We start from the raw sequence: 25,714 nt of genomic DNA, 5'->3' as shown, positions 1-25,714 counted from the left end.
ACAGGAATGTTACTGCAGGAAGCATGACGGTACCAAAATAGATTTGGTTGTTGCGTTTCAATTGGCTCTGTTTTTGGGAATGTAATAATACACTTCCTTTTGCAGTGGTGGGAAGGAAGACGGATGTTATTAAAGTTATCAATGACATCTTTGAGGGTGAATGGAGCAATCTTTATACTTGCCAACAATTATTGTCTGCTGATGATTCTTTTATTTTTATACTGACATTTTTAGTATTAAACCAGCTTAAATCACACATTTTACTCCACCTTCCTTATATATTTTTGTCACATAAGTTACACTAATGCCGTTTTTGCAAATGGAAAAGTCGTTAGCTCAAACACTTATGCAATTTACATCTTTGAGGGCAAATCGCAGACGAAAATAATTAAAATTGTGTGTCTGTAGGAAGAGTGCTTCCTGGATGTTCAAGGATGCACCGAGTTTCATAATGTACTTAAATGCACCATTGAAAAGGAGGGTTTCTAACAGTCACCGTCCCTTAATAGACACATCTAAAGTCTCAAATCACTCTGAGTCATAAGGTAATTTATTCCAATATAAGTGTTGTTTCCTATCTTTAGTTTCACTTTTGATCTTTTTGTTCATAGAGAATAGGGAGTAGGAGGATGAAACCCTCTTTATTGTCACATACATGCACACAGCAGAGCACACACAGTGAAATGTGTCCTCTGCATTTAACCCATCCTAGTGCTAGGAGCAGTGGGCAGCTATTGTGCAGCGTCCGGGGAGCAATGGGGAGGGGGGATTGGAGGTGTCCGGTGCCTTGCTCAAGGGCACCACAGCAGGGCCTAGGAGGTAAACTGGGACCTCTCCAAGTAGCAGTCCAACTTTCCATATTATTTCAAGTCTGTTCGGGGACTTGAACCGGTCCAAGCCCTACTTACTGAGCCACTGCTGGATAGGAGCCCAGTGTGGGGCCTATAGCTCTTCACATATCATTATTGGACGGAGTTACAGGAAAGTATCTGCATGCATATCAGCTTCCTTATTCAAAATTACATTAATAAAAGAAAGGTTCAATGAATTACTATTAAATATATTTTTGTAAACAATATTACATTACAATTATCTGACACCTTACAATAATTGCAATAAACCTTGAGGATAAATTCAAAACAGGCAAGGTTCATGCAGGTGCATTCGCTTCAAATGAGCTAAAACCTTTAAGGTACTACTACTGACTTCTTAAACATTTCATTCTTTTAGGGTTTAAAGGACAATGTCTGCTTCTTTTCACACTTTCCGATCTTGGATGTTATGCATTCTACTCCCTTGCAGTGGATCTAATTGAAACACTCCCTGCTTGTTGCATCCTTGCTGCAGTGAATAAGAAAGTATTTGTTGCTTTTCAGTTCCTATGAGGAAGACAGTAATTTGGAGATCTTTCCAACAGCCAGTGACGGACAGATGCTTTGTGCTCCCTGTCAAAAGAAAAGATATCGCAGAAGGATTCAACAGCTGACAAAGATGTCTTTCTACTGACTGACTCTGGGCCTGCTGTCTCATACATGGTTATTGTGTGTTGCTTATTTGATCCTTTCACCCCTTTCCTTTTTTGAATATTTATGTGTGTGTGTTTTCAGGAACAGGAAGCAGTGCCATTGAGCGCCCACTCGCAAGCTGTCGGCATTAGAAACCCAGAGGCGGATGCTCTCCCTGATCCGTCCCACTCAAAGAACAACAGTAAGACCTCCTCCCTCTCGCTGTCTCTCTTTCTCTGAATCTCTATACACTCTCTATGTGGCTCACACACTGCTGTTCGGTTTAACCTTCTCCCCCAACAACAGTCTCTCTACTGTGTGCAAATACAACTTCACAGAGTGAGTCATTTCCTGACTCACTTGGTATTTTTGCTGTTTGTTTAGAGGAGCGAACACTTTATTAAATCTTGCTGGATAAAGGTCAATCTCTACCAAAACCCACAGAAGGAAAATCGTTTTTTATTGTTTTGTGTTTTTGGTTATGCAGAACTACTTTTTATAAAGAGATGGACTTGGCGAAGGCATTACTGCAACACACTGGAAACATGAATTATTTATATATAACTGATAGCTGCTTTTTGCAAATAATCATTATACTGTTGCATTCACAGAGACAACAAATGCAGTACAATGCATTTTATAAGAGGATATTCATTTAAAAAAAGTGTTTTCTGGTGATGTCCCTCTGGAAAATGTATTATTACACCTGCAGATGACACACTACCCTGTAACACCCTGCACTGGCCTGCATTTTTTCTCTTGTTTCCAAAGATGCAGAGGCTCTTGTGACTGCAGAGCCTCCCTTGTGTGATCCAGCCCAAAATCAGAGCAGCTCACCTGAACAAGAACCAACAGCCACACAAAGTAACACCCCTCCCACAGAAGCCCAGATGGTTCCCACTGACAGCCCATCACCTGGACCAGATGAGACCATCACCCAGACTGAGAGGTGAATGAAGAATCATTTTGATATAATGCACAGTATTAGACTGACATCGTGATTTAATCAACTATAGCATATCTGAAAACTGGTTTATAACAATAACTTCAGAAGCATGGTAAAACATAGAATAATCCCTCTATATATTTGTTATAATCATCAAAAATGTATAAAGAGAGGGAGAGAAAATGGGGTGACGCAACAGGTCTTTCTCAATAGCCCCGCTTAGTCATTGTCATTTCCCATTGTCATTATTTCTGACGTAATAATATCTGACTGACAAAACAGGACTTCCAAAACAAAGAAGGCAATAAAGGAAGGTAAAAAAGGAACAGGAAGTGTAATCATGACATACTGTTTTACAACTGGAGACCTGTTTTTTTTATAGGCAATTATTACCTAATGCCATGGTAATGTAGACCATTAAAAACAACCATGCGCTTCATTTCACCTTAACACAGCGACTCCTGTTCAATCCCACCTCCAAAGCTGCACCAACAACCTTTCATAGTCAGGAACCTGACTCGACCTCACAGCCTCACCCCGCATCCTGACTCATTTTAATAGCAGTGTGAAGTTTCCTTGCTATATGATGATTGCTGTGAGCCACAGTTGAAGTCACCCTTTCCAAGTTTTGTCATTTTCCTGTGACTTGTACCACATTTGCTAGTCAAATGGGTGTTTTCCTTCGCTGTGGGAGGAGTGTGTTGTATCTCTGCAGCCGTGCTTTGCATATGCACAGTCCACCTACAGAGAGACCAAGGTTGTTCCTCATCCCTCTTACTGCATGCTGTAACAGCTGTCTCATTGGTAGCAAGTGTATGTCATGCATACATCAAGAGTGTAAACATGGCAAGTGCTTGACCTTTGACCTTCCGCTGTGTTTAGCACCCAGCCAACCAGTGAGGACCGCAGGGGAGAAGAAGAGAAAGAAGGCGAGGCGGACTCGAGCACAGGAGACATGAGTCGTATTAAGGTCAGTAGCAGAGACTTGTTTTAATGCATAAGGGAATGCAACTTCCTCTATTCTCTTCAGCACCAGCTGCACACTGGTTCCCCTTCCTCTTTCCCTTACTCTACTACTACTTCAAAAGAGGTGTGTTTCGAAGTAAGAAGGGTTTCTTGGACAGGGTGGGGGCTGGCTTTCCTTCAGAGAAGCTGAGATGGAGGCCTCACCCTGGGCAAGGAGGAGAGGAGAGGTCAGATTTACATTTAAAGCAAATATAGTAAATTCAGGCAGCCATCGTCATCAGCTTATTTTGCCAAGACGGGTTATCGGCTTCTCTGAACTCTCTAGCCAAAGGAGGCAAGTACTATATATTAAGTCATTTAAAGGTTTGAATTATTGCTAAGTATCATTGTCAAGTTGAAATGCAGTTGGACATTGTGCTTCAGAAAACAAGATTAAAGAAGAGCATCTGGTAAGAAAGGGTAGGATAATGCTATTTTTGATCATTTCTTCTTCAATCTATTAGAAATGTTGTTTATTTTAGGTGTCAAAAAATGACACGGAAAACACAATTTCATTGAGTTTGAATAGCATTCCAAAAACCACATTTATTCTAATTGAAGTGATATCAAAAGGTCCAATTTTGAAGCAATAAATGTTTGGCATTGTGCTTGAAATAATTTATTTATTATCAACATTGTTGTAACCAAATGTGGTAAACCTGTTAAATAAAAGCAGAAGAATTTGGTCAAATAAAGGACCTTAGTGTTTAAAGCCCTTTAGCAAAGGCTTGGACACAGTGGATCCTCTCTTGTCCAATTAGTGTTCACGCTGAGTTGTTTTGACGTGTGCTCCATATAGTTGGATTGCTTCATGGTAATTATGAGCAGCCTCAGATGGGCTCGCAGTGTTTTCATGTCAAAGCCAAGGCCTGCTTGTGTTGTGATGCCTTCGGTCTGGTTTGTATCCTGCAGAGAAATTGATCGGCTTGGTTTATTTAGCCTCCCTACCTGCTGCTGGACTGCCTCCCTGCTGAGAGACAGTCTGAGGGAGCCAAGAAAGGCATGCTTTGACTCTGCGGGTGTTGATTTAAAAATGCAGTTTTACGCTCATATCAGCCTGGTCAACAAAGGTTTTCAGCCAAGGTGTACGTTTAATTTTTATCTTTTCAATTTGCATTTTCAGCAAAGAAAGGGAGTTTCTTATGAACAGAAGCATTTGCATATATTCAAATAATTGTTTAACAAAATGGAGGATATTTTCATTGGACTTCCTCCTATATTGATGATGGATGGTAGACAGTATAGACACATGGCCAGATATCACACTTTCATTTGATCTATTTTAATATAATAAGAAATAAATCAAATCTGGAGTTTTTCTTTGGTAACAGATTTACTATCCTATTCTTCCTAGAGTTAATAGATTTTTCTGATGTAAAATGACATTGAGTTCTTTAGTTTTATATTCCGTTTAATAGCAAGGCAGCTCCCTTATTCTGAAATGTGTTGAAACGGATTCACACTCATTACACAATATCCCGTTGCATTGCTCTGAGCGATCACCTTGCTCCATTGTGCGTGTGTTCGTGTTCACGTTCACACCACTGTGTAGCACGCCGTCCGCCTCCACTACTTAGCACTGTGCCAGTGTTAACGTGTTCCAAGCACCCCTCTCAGCAACACGCACACTCACAGAGCTGCAGGGCTCTCCATGAAGCAACACATTATATAAGAGATCAGTCCAAGCTTTCTCTTCCACACACTGTACCGCTTAGATATCAGTTCACTGCCATGGGACAGGTACGCTACATGTATGTGACTGCGCGTGTGTGTGTGTCTTGTAATCATTGACTATTTCTTGGGCAGGAAAAACTAGCTGCAAGGCCACCTGTCGCTTTCTCACACCCGCCTCCTCTCCCTTCTTCTGCCCATCACAGAGCCCGAGCCAGGACCACTCTGCAGACAGATCAGCAGCCGAGGACAGGTGAGTGATTCTCACGTCATCATCCGAAAGAAGCGATTACTCTTGAAGATTTAAATGATTTGATTAGTTTTTTGCAAATGCTGGAGTATTGTGTAAAGGTGCACTGTGTGTGTGTTCCAGCACGTGTCTGTTACCCGTGTTGGTTGAAGAGGAGGAGAGTGTGCAGGACGGTACAGCCGAGGTGCCAACAGTAGCCGCCAGCATGGAAGGTAGGAAGAAAAATGGTGAAGATGAAGCGAGATATTTCTTAAGCTCAGTTTGTTTATGCCTTCTCGCACGCCTGTGTAACTTTGACCACCCACACACCAACTCTACCTTCCAGGGACTGACCGGCTCACCAGCAGCTCTCCTCAATCGGGATCGTCCGTCACTCACGCCAGCCAATCGGGGAGTGGCATTGGCAGCGTGACCTCTGACCCCAGCCAATCGGAGGATAGTGCAGCCAAAAAAGACTCACTCCCCCTCAGTGGCAAAAAAAAGAGGGAACTGGTAAGACCGGCTTTGCTCCCACCTTCTCCTCAGCTAAGTGTTTTCACATATTAATGAGGACATGGATTTGAAGTCATTTGCATGACTTCTGTTGAACCTGTTGTCTGTTGGTTTGTAAATCAGGGTCCTAATACTTAAGGGCTTTATCAGTTCTCCTATTAGGTAAGTAATAGTGTATTGTGTTTTATTATTATCGACTAACAGACAAATAATTGACTTCTGATTTTGTAAGAACAATCAATTCATACAAGTTTAGTCAAATTTGCCACACAAGTATGGTGATTACCAAATGTGCACGTTAGTTTGTTTCCCTTTTGATTTTTATGTTCTGTATACACTAAACTAGATTTGATTAAACACCAGGATCATGCCTAATGGAGTGGGAGTTATTAAGATTCAATTTCCCTGTCACTGATGAGCTTCTGCCAGACGTATCTCATGCAGCATGACTCTTCGACCTGAACAGAAATGCTGTCTTTCCAGCTAAGTGAGTGTGCGCATGAAAGAGAGAGAGGAAGAGGGAGTGCATAGTTTCATTTAGGCTCCACTCAGGATCAGATCATTCAGAATCGAGAGCCAACTGCACTGAATACTTGTTTTGAATCTTCATCTTTATTATGTCAAAGCTGCTGAAAAAGTAGAGAAGGAGGGAGAGAGTGAAGGGAGCAGTATGGATCTAAAGGGGAATGTGAGCAGTGGAGGGATCAGAGTCAAAAGGAGGTCAGGAGGTGGAGAAAGAGCAGAGCAAGGTAGTAATGTGTGTCGGGGCCCTGCAGGAGCGGGAAAGCAGCATGGAGGTCTTTGAGGAGCGCAAGGTTCAGGAGGACCAGAGTGAGACCAGTGCGACCACGGATAAAGAATGTATGTGAAAAACTCTCATATACCATATTGTATTTATCATTTAGCACCTATCTTGTTTTGTAAATTGTTTTCTCTTTAGTGCCGTTATTTACCTGAAAATCATTTCCCTTTTGTAGCTGAGATGTCGGACAGCAGTGGTACCGCCATAGTGGACAAGAACAGGTAAGAATGCAAAATGATGATAGTAAAACAACTTGACTATTAAATCCATAACCATTCAAATGTACGTAAAAAGGCTGGTCAGTCCTCATTGCTGTCTCTTCATCTGCAGCCTGTCGCCTAATGACAAGGAGATTGAGGTATGTATACAACTAGATCTAGGAGACACCTTTTTACCCTTTTGGTTTTTCTTTAGAAGTCTCAAGTATGAATTTTAATTTTGAATTCTAAGTTACATAATCATTTTAGAATGTAATGTATATCCACATACAAAGTAAGGTTGCACTTCTTTTTGAAACCCAAACAATAACCACACCCTTAATTTAATAATTGTTAGAAAATCAAACGCAGAACTTGAAAAAGCATAATAACACAAGGAAAACCTTTAAAAGCATTTATTAACATTAAAGACGGGGAAAAAACCTTTAAATTGATGGAGGGAAACAGCAAGTTAAAGTATCACCTTGTTAATTAAACCATGTAATGTGAGGGTTGTCTATGGGGAAGTGCTGGAGGTTCATTATCTGATGTGGATTTACCACCAGCTCAATAATTCTGTCTTTGAATGGGGCACTCTTGAAATGTTAGAAATGTTTATCTTGTCTGCAACTGGCAGGAAATACAGAACACGTGTCCATCAGTGAGTGCAAAATGTGTCAAGTGTGTTTTCCACGTTTTCAGGCGGACTTCCAGCGCCTGGCATTAGGTTTTAAGTGCGACATGTTTACCCTGGAGAAGAGACTCCGTCTGGAGGAGAGGTCACGTGACCTGGCTGAGGAGAACGTCCGCAGAGAGATATCCAGCTGCCAGGGCCTACTGCAGGTCAGGATGCAAAAGAGTGCGCTTTACCAACTCTCTGTGGATGCTGCACCTGTTTTAACTCCCCTTAAACTGAGTGAAATGTGGTTTTGTGAGAATGAGTGAAAGTTCCTCTTCTTAAAATGGATTTATCCCATCTGGTCGGAAGTGGTTATGGTTTGTGTCTATCAGGCCTTCTCTTATCTGATGTTATTCTTCAACTTTGTCTTTTTTTCGTCCTATCCCAGGCTCTGACTCCTCTGTGTGAGGACGACAACCAGTCCATGGAGATCATCCAGCGGCTCCAGAAGAACCTGGACATCCTCATCCAGTCCATGAGCAGGGTTTCCAGTCGCTCTGAGATGCTAGGAGCCATTCACCAGGTTTGAATTACACCATTTTTATTCCTGTGCCAACAACAACAAGAATTATACAGGCTGGTGATCTTCAATGGGATTTCTAATGGATTCTTTTGTTCTTAAACATCAGGAGAGTCGTATCGGTAAGGCTGTGGAGGTGATGATCCAACACGTGGAGAACCTGAGGAGGATGTACACCAAGGAGCACGCTGAGCTGCTGGAGCTGAGAGAGGCGCTCATGCAGAACGAGAGGTCGTTTGGATCACAAACAGAAAGGGGTAAAGGATAATGCACATGGAAACTCGCATGTGGCATCGTATGAAAGTGCAATCCATCTTTAGACTGAGGTTACCAGATGTATATTTTGCTGACATCCAATACAGTTTTTTGAAAGTGGCCATGCTATTATTCCCAACACTTGGGTATTATCTTGCACAATTCTCTTTTAGAAATAGACAAATGAGTTGTTGTTGTGGTGGTGGCAGGTTCAGATGTTTTTGTACTGTATGTGTTGAACCTTCATTAGCTCAATACAGTGACACACTCAAATCAGCTCTGTATGCATATAAGGTATATGAGGTGTACTTCATGTTTAAATTCTCGCTGATGTCACACACTGTATATTAAAAATAAGCCAACTGGTCCTCTTTACAGATGATTTCCATGGCAAGAAGCAGCCGACACAGTACTACAAGGTCAGCCACAGTTTATACAGTGTATGAACTCATCATTCTCTTTACTCAGGACTAGTGTTGTCAGAGATATTCATGATTGTGTTTTTATATTTTCACTCCCTACAGTCATCAACCCGGCGGGTCAGCATAGCAGCGATCCCTCGCTCTGGTGGAGCCAACATGCAATTTAACATGGTGAGGACTGTCGCTGTCACATCATGTAGCATGCACCATAGGTACCATAGGTATTGTCTAGTTTTGGCTTTTTGCAATTGTAATGCAATAAATGTATCCATGATTCACTAGTTGGCTGGCATCCTGCTTGAAAGAATTCCAATTGCTCCAAAAAGCAATGTAGGATTTAGAAAATGATCCTAAAAGTTCTTTCTCAATGATTAGCTGCCTATTTTTGAACTATAGTAAATATACAGTGTTAAAACCTACATTTCCATTGTATTAGGATTGCTTTCAATGCCTCCTATGTGCAGAATAGAGTAAAGGTATCATTCAGGCAGATGCAGTTCTGTTTATATGAATAATGACAAATTGTTTTCCCACCACAGTCCAAAACACAAGACTGCTCAGAGACTGAGATGGAGCGACTGACCAGACGATCCCCATGGTAGGTGTTTGTGTGTGTGGGTCAAATGTGCCTTGATTGTAATATGTAGATTCAAAGTAACTACGTTGAGTCTGTGTTAAAGTGAAATGAATCTGCCCTTAAAACAAACCAGCATAATTTCTGGCATGCAGGAAGTTACTGGCTGTGGCTGTGTTTCTCAATCAACCAAAGAGCGCTGTACCATGACATGAGGGTTGTTGTTGTTGTTCCACTATGTGATAATGATGGTTTCCAGGAATGTGGGCGGGAAGAGCAGTGCGCGCCCCCCACTAAAGCGCTTTGTTAGCTCTGCGGCCTGGGTTGACACTGAAGAACCTTCTCTCTTGATGAAGGGGTAAGACATGCCAAAGAGAAGGGTACCGCGCTGGCTGTGTCGCGCAAAGTTTTTACAGTGGCCCCAGATGCATAGTGATGGCAGCTTTCTGGTGTGACTTTACTGTCGGTCAAACTATGTTTTTGTCCTTTTGAGGCCAGGTTTACATCTTTTTCTAGAGTGGATGTTTATAGAAAGTATTCTTAACCTTTTTTAAGTTGCTAAGTTCATGGCAAAGTTGTGATGAACCCTCCTAACGTTTGTCTTCACACTAAGAAACATATAATATAACAGTTATTTGGAGAGTCTCAGATGAAGGATAAAATGTATTTTATCTCAAACTAAATAAGAAACCTGAAACTTTAAAAGACGTTTCAATTGCAACAGTGTCACACATGTTAGCTGTGATACCGTAAAGGAAATGATGAAGCTGTTTTATTTTTGATAACAGGAATGATCAGATTATGTAATCACACCACAGCTTCCATCTTTCATGCATCTGGACCCTCCTCGCATGGGGAAGTGTTTGTCAGAAGCAAATATCTTTTTGGGGTCTAAATCTAACTATCTCCTTTGTTTAAGATGTAAAGTTTGAGACTGCGTGGACTTTTTATTGGCATCATGAAGCTTTCAAATGTTTGGACGAGGAGAGTCGAGCTTTCTTTTTTTCGCTAGCTAAGCAAAAATGTGAGCTTAGTTGAAACGACTGAAGGACATGTAATGCTCTCCAAATATCTGAAAGGTTGTAAAATTGCTTTGTGCTTTCATGATATTGTATTGCTGGGCATGCGTTGTTTGCAGGGTTCTCATTGCGATACGCAGAATGTAATTCAATGGATTTCTTTTGGCTGCATACGCATGAAATGAGCATGTGTGCATGTATGCAGGATCTGTGTGGTTGTGTACCAAAGCTTGTATTTGAATGTGCCACTGAGCCGTGTGTTTGTGAATGCCTGACCCACGCGTGCCCACAGGACAGCCTACAACAGCACCGACGGCCAGATGGAGGACGAGCAGAAGGAGGAGCCGGTGGCAGAGAGGAGGAGGTCCAGCCTCAGTGAGCTGGGGAGCAAACTCACCTCCCTCATTCTGCCCCTCAAGACGTTAGTCCAACCAAATACCCACCACTGGTCTACTGCAGCACCACTTTCTGCCAGGAAAACTAAGAGGCTATGTGCAAAGTTGGGAGAGATAATCATTTAGCTGTATCGAGGTTCCAGTAGCTGCAAACTCAAGGTTTTCTTAAATATGTTAAACGCTAAATAGTTTTATTATCAATGGTGGGCATAAAACAGTTTTGACATAAGTAAGACGTTTACATTTTTATGTCAAAGTTGCACTCTGATGGTTGCAGGCTATACCTTTACTGACAGTCTAGCTAGCAATGCTAATACTTAGATATTAAACACAATTATTATAAGACTGTTGGAGACTTCAGAATGTTTTTGAAATATTTTCATCTGTAAGTTGAATTCTCTGTTAGCAAACAAATTCTGCATTATTAAATTATAACCCACTACAAAATAAACACAGTTAGAAAATGTTGTGATTAAATGGAACCTCCTAAGTGATGAATCTCTTTCCTTAAATAGTCTGTGCTGGACTAGCTTCTCCTTTGCTCCAGGGGCTCCTCTGCTTTTAATCATGTTAACAGAGTTTTTACTGAAAAGGCCTGAAATGAACCATTTCTTTCAGCTGTTAACTGTCTTGAGATCAGTGTATGTCAGTGTGATTTGATGATCTGCGTTTCATGCATGGATCTCAAGCTCTGATTTGCATCTTACTGATAACTCATCTTTACCCAGCTTATTTTTTCTTCCACTAACCTGTTCAGCCGCTTTAACTTTTTACGTGCAACACTATTTCATATTTCTGGGGCAGATGAGTGTTTTGTGCAAGCGGATGATGTGCTGTTCTGAACTGTCCTTTCCTCTTTTCCTCCCTCCCATAATTGCTCAGGAGTCAGGATGAGCTGTTTGTGATGCTGTAAGTGTGAAGGGAGGAGAGTCCAAAGTGGACGCGCTTGTGGATTTTATCCCTGTCCAAAAAAGAAATGCATGCAAAAGGCCAATCAAAGGCTAATTACAGCCTCGCACTGAATCTCTCGACGGCTGTAAAGTGATTTGAAGCAGCACTCTTACTGTTGACAGATTCCAGGCTATAATTGTCTGCTGCCTTTGCCTTACCAGCTGATGCTCGAATCCACCTCCAAGCCAACCTCCATTAACTGAGCTTCTGACAGCTTTTTCATTATGCTAATGATGTGAATGGGTCTTCATCTTTGACACTGTTTGAGACATTGTGGTAAAATTCGTCATTGAAGCAAACAATCACATCCTGCCATGGACTGAATTAGTTACCAGAAATGAGTCACTGGTTTTACAAAAAAAATGTCTTTAGCGACTTATTCCCATTTTTGGTAACTAAATCACTCTCTTGCTTTATCTTTAACCATTTTTCACTCTCTCATGCTTCATTTTCCAGCCTCCATGTGGTAACTTTTTATTCTTTCCTTATCCACCTCCAGTCCAACCCCCTCCCCCAGCCCTACTTCCACAGACCCAGGAATGGCCCAGTCGCTGTCCCACAGCCTGACCTTCTCCCGGGCGGCTGCAGCAGTAGCCAGGAGTGGCCGGGGTCTCTGGCTTTGGTTGGCCATGGTGGTAGTGCTAGCAGGTATGCTCAATTTGTTGGACTTATTGTAACATAGTTATATTTAACAAAAAGAAAGAGGATTTTGTCCTTGGATTTTGAAACCTTGGAATTTGTGGACCCACACATTGCTTACAGTAGGATTTCTTTTGAAGAGGCCCAATTATTCTTTGGGGGTTTCCCTTTCCTATAGTGTGTCTTTTAGTCTTTATGCATGTAAATGGTCTGCAAAGGCTTTTGGAACCTTCTTAAACATTATAGCAACAGTTTGGACTCATGCTGTGTACTTGTTTACTCATGGTTCACCTGCAGGTCTCCTGGCACTGCTGGCCAGTCTGGTGATGCAGCCAGCGGTCGATGCAGCCCCTGTGGGGACCGGGGACTCCTGGATGACCATCCAGCAGCTGCTGTGGCCCTACACGGGGCTCCGGCATAACGGACAGCCCCCCGTCTAACCCCTGAGACCCGGGATGGATGGTGTTACCGCCCATCAGCCTCTGCAGAAAGGATCCGGGCTCTCGGGTGGCGATGTAGTGCAGTGTACCTCAAGGCAGAGGCTGTTGGTATGTTTACTGGTGCCTGAAGATTCCCAAAACAAGACTCATTGACAGCACTGGCCCCAGGGGATGGTTAACCCTATGGAGGATTTATGCATCATGTCACGTTTGCTCAGTTAGTTAGTCTGTGTGTGTGTGTGTGTGTGCATTTGTCTGTTTGAAGAGAAGGAGCAGTTACAGGTGGGGAAAACCAACCTCCTGTTGCAGTTGGCTGCTCCACGTCCTGAACACATCATGATGCAGTTTTCCTGTCACTGCTGCTGGCAACTATCTTCCCAGACCCAATACAATCTGTCAAGTCAGGCTTGATCAGTCATCGGAGCTGCAACGATCACCAATTATGTTCCAACTTCGACAAAATGACAGCGCTGAATCAACCAAGTCATCCAATGGGCCGCTGTGCAGTTTCCATTGACCAACATCATGGACGATGGCTCTTGCGCCACACGGCTTTTTAAACACACTGCATGCACTTGAGGAAAAGGGCGACTGCCCGCCTTTTTAATGGAATTTTGAGGACATTTTATAACTTTAAGTCTATAAGCACTGGTAATAAAACTTTCATTTGAAGTGTTTTTAAATGTTTGAAATCTATATTTATGAGTTTGTTAGTTTTGAGTGGGGATATGTGAATATCTATTTTGTTATTAAGTTATAATTCTACATTGTTAGTCTTTACACCAAAGGTTTTTAATTGTATCTTCCTCTTGCTGTGGTTGTCACCGTTTTCAAGTTTATTTTCTTTTGTATGTTCCAAAGAAGATGCGTGAAACTTTGCACAAATAAAGTAGCAAATTCTACAATAGAAGATTTGTGTTGTGCATCCACTTCATACATTTATTCATTTTCAAAAGGTTCACACGGGTTATGAATACATCAGTGGTCTGGTGGCAGAGAGCAGTCTCTGCACGGTGTCCACAAACAGACAGCTGGATTCTCTGGGCCTCTCAGTGCCGTCAGGGCTCATGTCGTCCTGGAGAGTGTGGATTAAGGTGGAGTGAAACTCGCTCCCAGGATAATGGTCCGGAGAGAAAGCCTCACTCTTCTCTGTGATTTCCAGCTTCTGACTCCGCTGTGCGCCCAGCAGGTAGAGACTCCAGGAACCCTTAGGCACCGGGTCAGGGCCCAAGTGCTCACACACCTGGCAGAGGAAAGGGAATAAGTAAGGTTAGTTTTGGGAAAGGATCCAAATGCTGAATTGATGAAGCTGTATCTGTTGTTTAGAGAGAGTACCTGCATGACCAGATGCGCCGCTCCACATTTGGCATTCCACTTGCTCCACGAGAATGCGCAGGCAGAGGCGAAGAGGGCCATCTGTTCGTAGGCAGCATGCTCTGTAAGTGGGTCCTGGAGAGGAAAGAAACCACACGGCACATTTATAACTGTCTGTGAAAATGGTCGCTCTATTTGACATAATATGAGTATGTGGTTTTCCTTGTAATTGTTCCAGGCAGAGTTTCTTTAATATTTTGGCTTCTGAATAAATACTTGCATTCCATAAAACATTCCCATCCGCAGCCTAGAAAATGTTAGCATTCTACAATATAACAACTTCATAAACATACCTGTTTTGCACAGTTATCCTGTCATCTCCTATTTTTACTTTGACCTTTATGTGGATACAGGGTAGGAAGTATGCTGCCACACTGGTTTGTGCAAAACCTGGCTAAGTACTTTTATCTTGTTTCGTTTTAAGAAAATCAGATAAGATGCAGACCTTGCCGCAGGTGCTGACGTATTTGTCCGTGTACTCCTTCACAAAGATGTTGATCCCTGCGTTGAGCATGGCTCTCTGCAGGGCGGGGCCACTCATCCACTTCCCTTTGAGGTGAGAGAGACCTCTCTCCTGGTCTGACTGCAGCATACACTGATTTCCCTGTTGGTCAGAAAGGCACAAACAGATCAGTCAGGCTGATGATCCATTCTTCTGGGATTAACATATAACACTTTTCTGTCTCTCACCTGGATCGTGATATTGAGGTCGATGAGCGCCCCGTTGACGGTGAAAAGAGCCGAGTCCTGGCCCAACGGTCTGAGCTCCCAGCTCAGGAAGGGAAGGTTGGCGTACGTTTCCTGCATCAGCACAAAGGCCTGGAAGGAATTCATCTTAAAGGAGATTCTGGCCTCCGTCTCCTCATAAGACACGTCTGTGATACCGTCCATCCTCCACTGCTTCCCTGGATAATGAAATGTCAATGTTCATGAAACATCCAAAATACACATTTGTAGATTTTGTACATTTCTAAAAAAGAATGAAGCATTAGATAATTACACATTTAAATGAAATGACAAAACACTTCTAATACAAAAAGGTATTTAAGTAACTTGGAATGTCTTATCGTGATATTTATTAGTTAAATTGTTTAGCCCTGTTCAACTGTAATGTCTTCCAAAATGTATGGGAATTCACGACACCTATTTTTACAGGTTTTCTCAAGGAGAGTTTTTCATAAAGAATTGGAACCTGGCTTTATCCAACATTTAGATTTCTGTCCCGGAAATGTAAAGAAATAAGCACATAATGCCTCATTTGCATAGTTAAACCAAACATTTCAGAAAACCTGAAATCTAACATTTTTTTGCCTGAATACGAGTTTTCCTTTCTATGCAGGAGAGTATCATGTAGCACGTGTTGCTGCCTGACCTACCTGCAGAATCCCAGCGCGCCACTTGAGGAGTTTCCATGAAGATAACAAAGTCGGGCAGGGTCACAGACACGCCAACAGGAGGGCAGACAACTGCTTCATTCTCACCTGAGTTAGACTTCTCCACAGGATAGGGGAACACCTGTAGCCCTTTATCCAACAGCTACAGAAACATGAGCATTAGCTGCTGGGCGTTGTGTAAGTAGCAAGCTCTGCGAGCCCTTTTCTATTTACCTGTCTGATTTCCCAGCCATTAACCTGATGGGCTTGTGGCGGGAGGTGAAACACGTCGTAGTAGAAGACCCCACCCAAAGGGGTGTACTGCAACAAGTCCACCGCCTGCACACCGTTGCCGCTGTCCATCACTGTCAGCTGCCCTAGGGGGGAAGTCGATTCCCCCTCAGCTGTAGAGACAAAAATATAGAGTTGTTCATGACCAACATTTGTATCTGAATTGCTGTGTGGTGCAAGTCCAGACATGTCAATCATTCTGAGGGACAGCAGGTTTACATCCTGTGTGGTGGTGCTTTCTTTTTGTTTACATTCGGAAGAGTCAGGCTGGGCATCTTACCGCCGAGTGCCTCCATCTGTGTCTGTATCTGGCTCCCACGGCCCTCTGCAGGCTGGGCGCTGCTTCTCCTCGACTGCCCACTGGCTGCACTCTGTGAGGAACACACATAATAAGAACACAAACATCACATTGAATCTAGAAACCCAGCATCTTACCTTCCTCCCCTCATTGCCTTGGATGGACTGCACCTCCTCATCCACCGTCTGCTGATGCTGCACCTCAATGTCTTCCAGCACCTCCCCCTCTGCTTTTGTCTCCCCCTGCTCCGGTACATCTTTGTCTATTGGAACCTCTTCACCACCTGCAAGAGACCTAGGAGCAAACAGATGCGATAAGACAAGAAGAGAGAGCAAGATAACAGGTAGGATGTTAAAGGATGTGTGGTATTAGCAGTAGTAACAGCTCTTAGGGATAAATACCTGGGGCAGGGTGTGTTTATTCTGTGGTCAGCCATCCTGGCCAGCGAGGACAGGTGGTCATAACGTGTGTGGATGATCCGCACAGCGATGTTGCTCACAGCCAGCTGTTTGGGAAGCTCAAAGCCAAGGCCCGCCTCTTCAAATTGCAAACCTTTGAACCTGAATTGAGAAACAAAGACAAATACTTTGAGATAAATATAAATGATCTCTGTTCTATGGGACATTCAACCCCAGATGATCTAATTGTCAGCTTCCTGCACAGACCTCGAGTTTTTCTTGAGATTGGCCCAGAGACACAGAGTAATGTTGTCATCTTTGATCACGGTCTGCATGTTGCCCGTCTCAGTGTCGATGTTCGCACTTGCCCTCTGTGAACAGGAAGACACACAACACAAGAACGGTCCGAAAATGGTTTATTATATAACCTTTAGTGAAGTTAGCCATTGCATCAGAGTGTGTTAGTACAGCTATGATTCGTGTACCTTGAGGATCTCCTCAGTGGTGAGGAGGTGTTTATAATGGATCAGCTCCTGCAGAAGTATGAACCCCTCCTGGTGCTTTAAGCCCTCTTTTGGATCTGTATTATCTATGATTAAACCTTCCAGCTCCTCAACCAGCTATAAAGGACAAAATGAATTTATATGAATTTTAAAGGCAGATCACAGTTGTAATGGTGTTGTAATGAGGGATGATCTAGCAGTGGTCTTGGACAGTGTAGCTAAGTAGGTGTATTGTAATCTTAGTTGATTCATCATCCAAGTATGTGATGTACACATATTTACATACAAACCTTTAGAGCGAGATAACATTGCTTGAGCACGAGTGTGATGTTGACTTCGGGGTCTTCTCTCCATAAGCTCACGTATGTGTTAATATCCTTCTGCACTGCTGGGTCTGGGCTGCCATCACAATGCAGGTATCTCTCCCACTGGACACAAACAACACCATGTATGTTAATATCAGCTATTTATTGGGTAAAGGATTTGTATTTATTCAGTCAGGATGGGAACTTAAAGTGATGGGGTTTTTTTCGATTCTGGTGTCTCTTCTGTGTATGACTCAGGAACACACACCTTGGCTTTCTCCTCAGTATCCGTTTTCCATGTGGTTACTGCAGTATGGTTCTCCTCCAGCAGGTGGCGGAGTTCGATCAGCTCTCCTTCTCTGCGATCTAGGTCCTGTGAGCAAGAAACACTCATGAAAACTCAACACAACTACTGTATATTTCCATAGTTAGAGAGTTGTCTGTCTTAACAGTTGGAGTTAACAGTTCTGGTCTTCAATCAGCAGGGTCTGTTTGAGACTGAATGTATCCTCACAAGGAAAAAGAGTCAGATAATGTATATCATATCAGTGATAGTAATTGACCTTACCTTAAGTTCAAGCCTTTCCAGTTCCAGCTTCTTCCTCTCTCTTTCCAATTTTTCCTGCTCTTCTCTCTCTACTTGCAGCTTGGCTTCCTCTATAAAGCAAAGCACATTGGTACAGACCGTCACTTTAAAACACAAACTCTCAAAACAGAAATATCTTTGGCTGCTAAACAGTGTTATAGGAGCTTAAACAAATGCATAAACAAAATGGCTTTTCATCAGCTTTTTTCAGATTTTAATTCCTATTTAACCACCTGTCAGTTCCTTTAACAAATACCTATTGTTGCCCCAGTTTAGAATAATAGAGACATGAGTTAGGATTACCTTCCTCTCGCAGTATCCTCTCCTCCTCCTCTTGCTGCTGCTTCGCCCTCTGGGCTTTGGTCAGCTTGCCCTTTGATTTGCAAAATATTACATGTGTGTTGAAAAAGGTTAAGCTACATTACTGAGCTGAAGGTTGACCGTACGAGTTTGTTAGTGACAATTCCAGCAAGAGTGAGATCGTGTATTCTATGCCTGGCTGCATACATCCTACTCTATGGTAACCAGATGAATGTAGAATTCTTAATACACTGACTGACATATTTTCATACCTTTCTTTTCTTGGGTGGCTACCATTCACAGGAAAGAACACACAGAGAAAGTTAGAGAAGGTTTAAAACAAGACACATGGGAAAAATGGTTAAAGAAATAAAAGAGCAGTTAAAAGTTCTTGCTAATGCTAACTCGAAAGCAACGCAGTGTATTTACTATCCTATTAGAATGCTTTTATCCTTACTGTCAGGGTTCTGTAGTAACATGGTAGTTAATGTGAGTAAGACAATTTGAATATGACAAGGTTTAAGGCCAAACAGAGGTTACTGAATTGAAAAACTTTGTAAAAACTCACCATGCTGAAAGTAATAGCTCTAAAGCGTCCAGGTCACCATAGAAACGCGCACGCATGCGTAGTTTGTCTGTTTTCCTCTATTTGTATTTGCGACATAACGTTCCGAAATACGGCTGTGGCCACACTGAACTGTGCAGTTGTCAGAGGAAGGACAAAGAAAAGAAAACGTTTCTTAAATGTTGATCCGCTTTACTAAAACACCACAACTGAACAAGACGGGTAAATACTAACGCACTATGTAATATGGTTAATTTTAGAGTATGTTGTTACATTATTATTATTTGAATGCTAACTAAAAAGCTAGCTGTAACGTTAGCTAGCTAAATCCAGTGCCATGGTGGCAACTATTAATCTTTAGGGCTCTGGCTCTTTAAATAGTTTTACTGTTTCTATCACTCTTGTCTGTTTCTTACGGCTTTGTCATCTTGTTTTCTTCTCGTTTCAGAAGTGCGACAGGCAACCTTGTCTCTGACATGGCCAACCCTTTAAAGGAGCAGGTTATCAAGCTTTACAAGACTGTAAGTGAAGTCAGTCATTCAAACCACAGATGGAAGAAGTACTCAGATCTTGTACTTAAGTAAAAGTAGAAGTACTAGAGTGTAGGAATATTCTGTTACAAGTAAAAGTACAAAAAGTATTAGCATCAAAATAAACGTAGGCACCAAAAGTACTCATTATGATATATTTTCATTATAATTATTGATGCATTAAAGTGTTATCAAAGCTGGTAAAGGTGTAGCTAGTTTTAATGACTAGTTTTAATGACTACAAATGTAGTGTAAACGTAAAATAACACAATTTACCTCTAAATTGTAGTGGAGTAGAAGTAGCAATTGAAATACTCAAGTACAAGTACCTCAAAATTGTACTTAAGAACAGTACTTGAGTTAATCAACCTAGTTACTTTAAACCTCTGATTGAAACACGTGTTACAGTTGTGTCATGTCCTGCGTCTGTTTGATGTGATTCTCATCCACCAATAGCTGCTGTATCTTGGCCGTGATTACCCCCAGGGAGCAGCTTACTTCAGAGGGCGCCTGAAGTCAGCTTTCATGAAGAACAAAGACGAGATGGACCCTGAAAAGATCCAAAAGCTGGTCGCCCGAGGTGACTTTGTCATCAAGGAACTGGAGGCCCTGTATTTCCTCAGGAAATATCGAGCTATGAAGAAGAGGTATTTTGATCCAGAAAAAAAATCAGACTCATAGACAGCTCCGGATTATTATAAGTACACTTATTATTAAATATGTTAAATAATGCAACGCTTTGCATTTTCCGAAACACGCCTTCAAAAATAAGATGAAGGCCACTTTACTCTGCAGAAATGTAATAAACCCTGTTGCCCTTCCGTCTATTTTATAGCAGAGTGATAATTAATGAAGCTTTTACAGAATGTGCTTTTATTTTTTTATTTCCAAGTTACGTCAAGTACGGTAAATGCCAATGGTTTTAATCGTGAATACTGTAAATGTTTATAACATAGGTTTTCCATTTCAACACTGATGGAAGCCTAGATATCAGACTGACTGAATTATATTGTACAATGTATTTTCAGTGTATATATATTTGTAAATACATAGTCAATCTTCTTGAAGAGTGAATGTACATGACTATGTACTAATGCACTATTAGATAACCCTAAAAACAAGCAGTATTTTCCAAGTGATGCCTTGTGTCATAATAAATATTATACAATTCTTCACTGCCATTGCTTGTATCAGACTCTGTTTATATTTATTAATGTATTTATTCTTTTGTATCAATAACTTGTCACAAGATAAGGCAAACATTTTAATATAAAAGTGGTAGAAATGTCCTACAATTCCCCCAATGTAAAGGTCAGGAAGGCTCACATGAAATTTGCATGAGAGAATTAAAAGAGAATTAAAAAAACGTTCAGTTATTTTAATAGTGGCAGATTTTTTGGGGTGGAAGTCAGCCCAAAAAATTGATGAGTCATTGCACGTTGGTCTTTTGTCTCAATGAAGAGACATAAAACAGCCTTGAGTGCTTTCCTATGTGTATTTTTTTATTCTAACAGATTTCAGATTTGAAAACACACATAAAGACATACATGTGTAAGAACTCTTTGAAAAACACAAGTTGTATTTTATGTTGAAATGCTGCTTTTTGTTAAGTCCAGCTCAACGTCACAGAACGCAGGATTGTTGCTGCCAATTTTTTCCTCTCTGTCCCTCGTCATTTCAAGCTTTTCTGATTGCCTCGTGACCTATAAAAAAGTGAAGAGCATACATTATAAATGTAGCTGTTAGTAGTTGATAGCCTTTGAGCCTGAACCACTGCTGCAGCACTTACTCTGTCTTTGAAGAACTTATATAGGTGATACACAGTTGTGTCTTCTTTCATTAATGTAAGCCTGGATTCCACCTTCAGCTTCCTGCCTCCTGAAATGTACACAGAACAGCACATCAAAAACAGTGCTTTACTAAGAAAAATGCATATTATTAAACTAATTATATATTGTTTACCTGTCATTAGGCTGACTAACAATCCCACACTGATAGCTATGATGGTTCCGATTGGACTGAAGTAAAGGTAGGACAGAGAGTACCAATGACCCACCAGCACAGGCCTGGAGGAGGGGCAGAACAGTTAACTTGGAGTAAAAGCATTCATCCTTTTAGGGAGACATTACTCTAAAACGAAGTGAGGACACTAAATATTCAGTTAACAATTACCATCTAATTACACACTTACTTGCCCTCTACTGGGACTGTGGTGATGTAGGTGGACTGTGTTGGCGGAGCAGTGGAGGTCCAGTTGAGGCGGCCTGTACTGCTGAAGTTACAGCCTTCAGTGGTTAGGGGCAGAGGTCTGCTCATCTCCAGAGGCGGGGGGTATATCTGTGCTCCGATGCCAACCCATAGAGACACAACCAACCCTGACACAATACCTGACAAAGCTCCCTAAAAGACATTTTCATCGCAGAGAAAAAAGGTAAATGTCCTTTTTCGAAAAAAGCAGGCGTCACAAAACTCAGTAATGTAAGACTCATGAGTACTCAAGTGTCAATTTGTTCTTAAAGCCCTAATACTTAAATGGTTAATTAAAACAGGAACAAAAGTTCTTTTCTATTATCTGGATCCACTTTGATGAGGAAATGCTTACTTTGGAGTTGGCAAATGGACAGAGGATACCCAATGTAAACAAGCCAAGCAGAGGACCTCCAATGATGCCGAATATACTGATAACGGCCTGTATAAAAAAAACACATGTCAATTCAGTTGTAGGGTTCATTGCTGTTTTAAATCATAACTTTTCTTTTGCCAAAGTCTCCAAAGCACATCTACTCCACCTGCAGGATCCCTCCCATGGTGGAAGCCAGTCCTGCCATTCCAATGCATAAAAGCCCAAACATGATACCTGCAACAGAGACAACGATAGGGAAACCTTTGAGATTTTGACTCACCATTCAACAACTCTTTTCAATTGCTGTACATGAGACAATCCACTCACTCAGCCCTTTTGAGATCCAGGACAGATGTTTCTCAGACATGTCAGTGTAGGGTTTGATCAGGTCCTCCACGGTCACTGCAGCCAGTGCATTGATGCTGGAGGACACTGTGCTGGGGTTGATAAAGCACCAAAATCCCTCACAATTTAATGGAAAAAGAACCATCAAACAAATTCCTTGCGTGTATGGATACAAAAACACAACTTTTCCCACTTTAAAACATTGAACAAGCTGAAATGAAGATTAAAGGTATTGAAATTATAGGAAGGAATAGACATATTTACTGTATTAACCTGAGAGATCCACTATATGCAGCTGCAACAAACAGACCAGGAAGGCCGGGGAAGTCTCGCAGGATGTCCATCACCAAATAAGGCATCAACTACAGAAGGGATTCAGAAGCGGCGGTGTAAACTACTGGGTATATGAGTAAAGCTATGTGTGTGTTTTTGACATTCATCAGCATATCTCAGGCTCACAATGGTACCTGATCTGGGGCAGAAACCAATCCAGCGCTCCATGGGTCGCAGTTCTTATAGACTGAGAAGAGACACATTCCTGCAAACACTGAGCACAGCAAGATGGACCAAAGGCCCAACAGGTTGATGTACAGAGATCTGGAACAATAAGGAAACACACATGAACAGAAACATATACAAACATATTGTGTCTCATGGCACAATAATCCCTGCATGATTGGTTTGAAGAGCAGTTAAACGTATCACCCAGTAAGACAGTACTCACAGTCTGGCATGTGTGATGCTCTTGCAGGAGATGTATCTCTGGACCTGGGCCTGGTTAATCCCATAAATACTGATCCACACAAATGCCCCTCCAAAGGTTATGGTCCAGAAAGTGTGTCTCCTCAGAGGGCTTGTGTCAAAGCTAGTGAAACAGTATGAAATGGCTGTTTAAACTTAAGTGAAACAGGGGAAGAAACATTGTAGTGGTTCATCACACCCCTCTGACAAAGACAAATGTGCGAGGTCTTTAAAACTCATTCATGCAACCTGTTAATAAGTAGACTTAATACAATGCAGCCTCTGATTTAGACCAAACGTGGGGTTTGGATGAGCGTTACAAGAACGACATATTTTATTCCTATAGCTGGAATAATAGTATTGCACTTTTAGAAAACACTTTGTCCTATCATGGTGTATCAACAAGTTCCCATGTATTCTAATGAGGGGCCGTCCCCTTTTTTATTGAGTGATTATTCTACTGTAATACCTCGTTTAAATACTGATGCATACTCACTCCCAAAAGTTGAGTCTCCCTCCTTGTTGTGAATCTGAAATGATGGGGAGGACTCCCCCCTGTACGACCACGGACCTGATGATGACAGACAGGAAGCCTGCAACCATGACACCAAGCTGGTGGGGGAGACATTTTCCATCATTTTAGGATACTCATGCCTGTTTTCCATCCCAGGAGTCGTCCCATTCTCACCAGGTTGTTGTGTTGGCGTTGTGAATACAATGTGTTAACTATGTGATATTGTTTGTATAGGTGGAGATAAGTTTTTTGCTGTCTTGGTCTACCGGTCAGCTGCTGGTGAACAGCGTTGTCACTGGCAACCACAAAAAGGTATGACACATGCACAGTCATGCGTTACTTGGTCAAATCTGACCAGTGGAACATACCAACCCTTCATTATGTTGTTTTTTCCTCCAGAGGCCTACCTGAAACACATCGGTCCACACTACCGCCTTCAGACCGCCCTAAGATTGATTGAGAAACACTAAATGATGTCATAGAAAATAAGATGTTTATTCAATTTAAATGGTGTGCACATCATTTGATTTACATACCATTGTGCAGTAGAAGGTACAGACAACACCTGTGGAAACAACAGCACCCCAAAGATCCATCCCAGTCACTGCAGAGAGGGGGGGACGCTTTCAGACATACTCAGGTGAGCAAAGCCCAGCATTATTAAGTGCCCTTACCCAGGAATGTATCAGGAATCTGACCAATGTGGACTGAAACCGACATACCTTGGTTTAAAGCAAGCGCTGGGGCATAGATGACGATTCCAGTGTAGAGGATCTGAGAGAAACGATACAGACACAAATGACCCCCGGGTGTCAGAGTTGGTGTTTCTCCCTGAGTGCTCAAAGATCATTATGTTGACTTCTTACTCACGGTCTGAACGATGAAGAGCACAGTTCCCAGCAGACGGGTTGCTCTGTTAAAACGCAGTTCCAGATACTTTGCAGATACATGACACAGACAAAGAAAAGAGCAGACAATAGTATATCTAATATCATTTTTTGTACCTGATGTCGACAAATCCATGCTGATTTTGATATAAATGACTGATTTTATGCTCTGAAGCACCACAATATTGATTCAGAATGATATTTGATACATTATTTGCCTTTAACAAATACTGCGCCTCTTATGATTTGGTCCAAACCCATTTCCACATATTTATAGGAGCCATAATAACCTAGGACTACAACCAGGATGTGCTCTCTAGTGTGAGACAATAGCAGTTAAATATCGGAGTAAGCTTCTCTAGTATATTACAGGTAAATAAAACATTTGACATGATTAAGGATTTAGTAAATAGAACAGCTAGATAGCAACTGATAGAATAAACAAATAACACTCACTTCATATGTACTGGTGATAGCCAGCCTGTAAAAGACTGGGAGGAAGACCTCGGATGTGACCACCATTGTAAATACATAGGAGAGACCATAAAATCCAATATTGGCTCCGTAGCGGTACACCTACAGGGATGATAATAATAATTAGTCTGTTATATGTGATTGTTTCTAATTCTCTGAAATCTCGTTTGATCTTTTTTTCCCACCACTTTCGTGTCATTCATTTTGATGTGGCTATGTGTAATATTGCATGTGATAAATACATTTTCATTTTAAAGTTTGTATGTGTGTTCTTCCATTGGGAAATGTTTTTCCTGCAGACTAAAACAGACACTATATAACTTTTTGGGGATACAGTTTTAAATGAGTCCCATAGGAATCTGCAGTGACCTTACCTCGGCTGGGTTGGACAGCACAGTGATGGCTGACATGAAGCTGGCGGTTAGAGACAGGGAGACAGGCAGGGCTGTCAGTCTCCGGCCCCCCATTAGGAAGTCCCCAGAGCTTTGCTGGCCCCTGTCCGCCCAGGCATAGTACACCCCGACGGCAGCAGACACAAGGAGCATGAGAGCAAACACCAAATAGTCTGCGGCCACAAAGGAGCCTACGACCACCGAGTCCCCTGACATTTTGGTGGATGTCTGACTAAAACTAGAAATACAACTTTTAAGAAAGTTATTCCAACTGCCCCACTTGTTTTCCACTCAAGCAACACAGATCCTCTTTGGATGAATGGTCCTGATACATCACCTTCTCACTCAACACTGCGCTGAGAGCAGGACTAGAGACCGAAACCTGTTGAGTGTGTGTGTGTGTGTGTGTGTGTGTGTGTGTGTGTGTGTGTGTGTGTGTGTGTGTGTGTGTGT

The 25,714-nt window shown here is 41.9% G+C and overlaps 4 protein-coding genes across 10 annotated transcripts in view; 2 read left to right on the top strand and 2 right to left on the bottom strand.

Annotated features, from left to right (window-relative positions):
- The window catches only part of lrmp (lymphoid-restricted membrane protein), a 30,915-nt gene extending 17,243 nt beyond the window's left edge, over window positions 1-13,672 (top strand). For 3 of the 7 annotated variants that reach the window (XM_063905297.1, XM_063905295.1, XM_063905296.1), the window contains exons 21-39: window positions 1,608-1,707; window positions 2,277-2,454; window positions 3,334-3,421; window positions 5,334-5,380; window positions 5,501-5,589; window positions 5,703-5,869; window positions 6,646-6,730; window positions 6,847-6,892; window positions 7,002-7,029; window positions 7,571-7,711; window positions 7,936-8,070; window positions 8,177-8,324; window positions 8,701-8,741; window positions 8,847-8,915; window positions 9,284-9,342; window positions 9,578-9,676; window positions 10,630-10,758; window positions 12,183-12,331; window positions 12,620-13,672. In XM_063905297.1, the coding sequence (XP_063761367.1) occupies window positions 1,608-1,707; window positions 2,277-2,454; window positions 3,334-3,421; window positions 5,334-5,380; window positions 5,501-5,589; window positions 5,703-5,869; window positions 6,646-6,730; window positions 6,847-6,892; window positions 7,002-7,029; window positions 7,571-7,711; window positions 7,936-8,070; window positions 8,177-8,324; window positions 8,701-8,741; window positions 8,847-8,915; window positions 9,284-9,342; window positions 9,578-9,676; window positions 10,630-10,758; window positions 12,183-12,331; window positions 12,620-12,762 (1,941 nt within the window). In that variant the 3' untranslated portion in view covers window positions 12,763-13,672. Of the gene's footprint in view, window positions 1-1,607; window positions 1,708-2,276; window positions 2,455-3,333; window positions 3,422-5,333; window positions 5,381-5,500; window positions 5,590-5,702; window positions 5,870-6,645; window positions 6,731-6,846; window positions 6,893-7,001; window positions 7,030-7,570; window positions 7,712-7,935; window positions 8,071-8,176; window positions 8,325-8,700; window positions 8,742-8,846; window positions 8,916-9,283; window positions 9,343-9,577; window positions 9,677-10,629; window positions 10,759-11,614; window positions 11,642-12,182; window positions 12,332-12,619 lie in introns of all 7 variants that reach the window. The other 4 variants (XR_010167772.1, XM_063905299.1, XM_063905298.1 and 1 more) reach the window with 4 other exon arrangements.
- A 2-nt stretch (window positions 13,673-13,674) lies between these two features.
- dnai7 (dynein axonemal intermediate chain 7) lies at window positions 13,675-19,195 on the bottom strand. The gene is made up of 16 exons (XM_063905301.1): window positions 18,759-19,195; window positions 18,194-18,263; window positions 17,873-17,961; window positions 17,573-17,677; window positions 17,290-17,427; window positions 16,982-17,116; window positions 16,764-16,867; window positions 16,500-16,658; window positions 16,236-16,392; window positions 16,081-16,171; window positions 15,744-15,913; window positions 15,513-15,672; window positions 14,827-15,041; window positions 14,582-14,740; window positions 14,098-14,211; window positions 13,675-14,005 (listed from the first exon to the last, which is right to left on the bottom strand). Exons 1-16 carry the CDS (start codon window positions 18,759-18,761, stop codon window positions 13,730-13,732), a joined length of 2,145 nt encoding a protein of 714 aa, XP_063761371.1. The 5' UTR covers window positions 18,762-19,195; the 3' UTR covers window positions 13,675-13,729.
- lyrm5a (LYR motif containing 5a) lies at window positions 18,819-20,466 on the top strand. Its single transcript, XM_063905303.1, has 3 exons — window positions 18,819-18,977; window positions 19,204-19,276; window positions 19,742-20,466. The coding sequence occupies exons 2-3, from the start codon at window positions 19,232-19,234 to the stop codon at window positions 19,964-19,966; spliced, it is 270 nt and encodes an 89-aa protein (XP_063761373.1). The 5' UTR covers window positions 18,819-18,977; window positions 19,204-19,231; the 3' UTR covers window positions 19,967-20,466.
- A 239-nt stretch (window positions 20,467-20,705) lies between these two features.
- slc5a8 (solute carrier family 5 member 8) lies at window positions 20,706-25,477 on the bottom strand. Its single transcript, XM_063905060.1, has 17 exons — window positions 25,244-25,477; window positions 24,852-24,971; window positions 24,379-24,444; window positions 24,231-24,282; window positions 24,045-24,112; window positions 23,916-23,954; window positions 23,491-23,606; window positions 22,978-23,118; window positions 22,721-22,850; window positions 22,527-22,615; window positions 22,236-22,345; window positions 22,075-22,142; window positions 21,888-21,974; window positions 21,477-21,685; window positions 21,248-21,351; window positions 21,075-21,163; window positions 20,706-20,988 (listed from the first exon to the last, which is right to left on the bottom strand). Exons 1-17 carry the CDS (start codon window positions 25,475-25,477, stop codon window positions 20,869-20,871), a joined length of 1,842 nt encoding a protein of 613 aa, XP_063761130.1. The 3' UTR covers window positions 20,706-20,868.
- Between the last annotated feature and the right edge of the window lie 237 nt (window positions 25,478-25,714).

This window comes from Eleginops maclovinus, chromosome 17 (assembly GCF_036324505.1).
Source record: "Eleginops maclovinus isolate JMC-PN-2008 ecotype Puerto Natales chromosome 17, JC_Emac_rtc_rv5, whole genome shotgun sequence".
NCBI lineage: Eukaryota > Metazoa > Chordata > Actinopteri > Perciformes > Eleginopidae > Eleginops > Eleginops maclovinus.
Note: the sequence above shows the minus strand (reverse complement) of the source record. Positions and strands in the feature narration are given on the sequence as shown.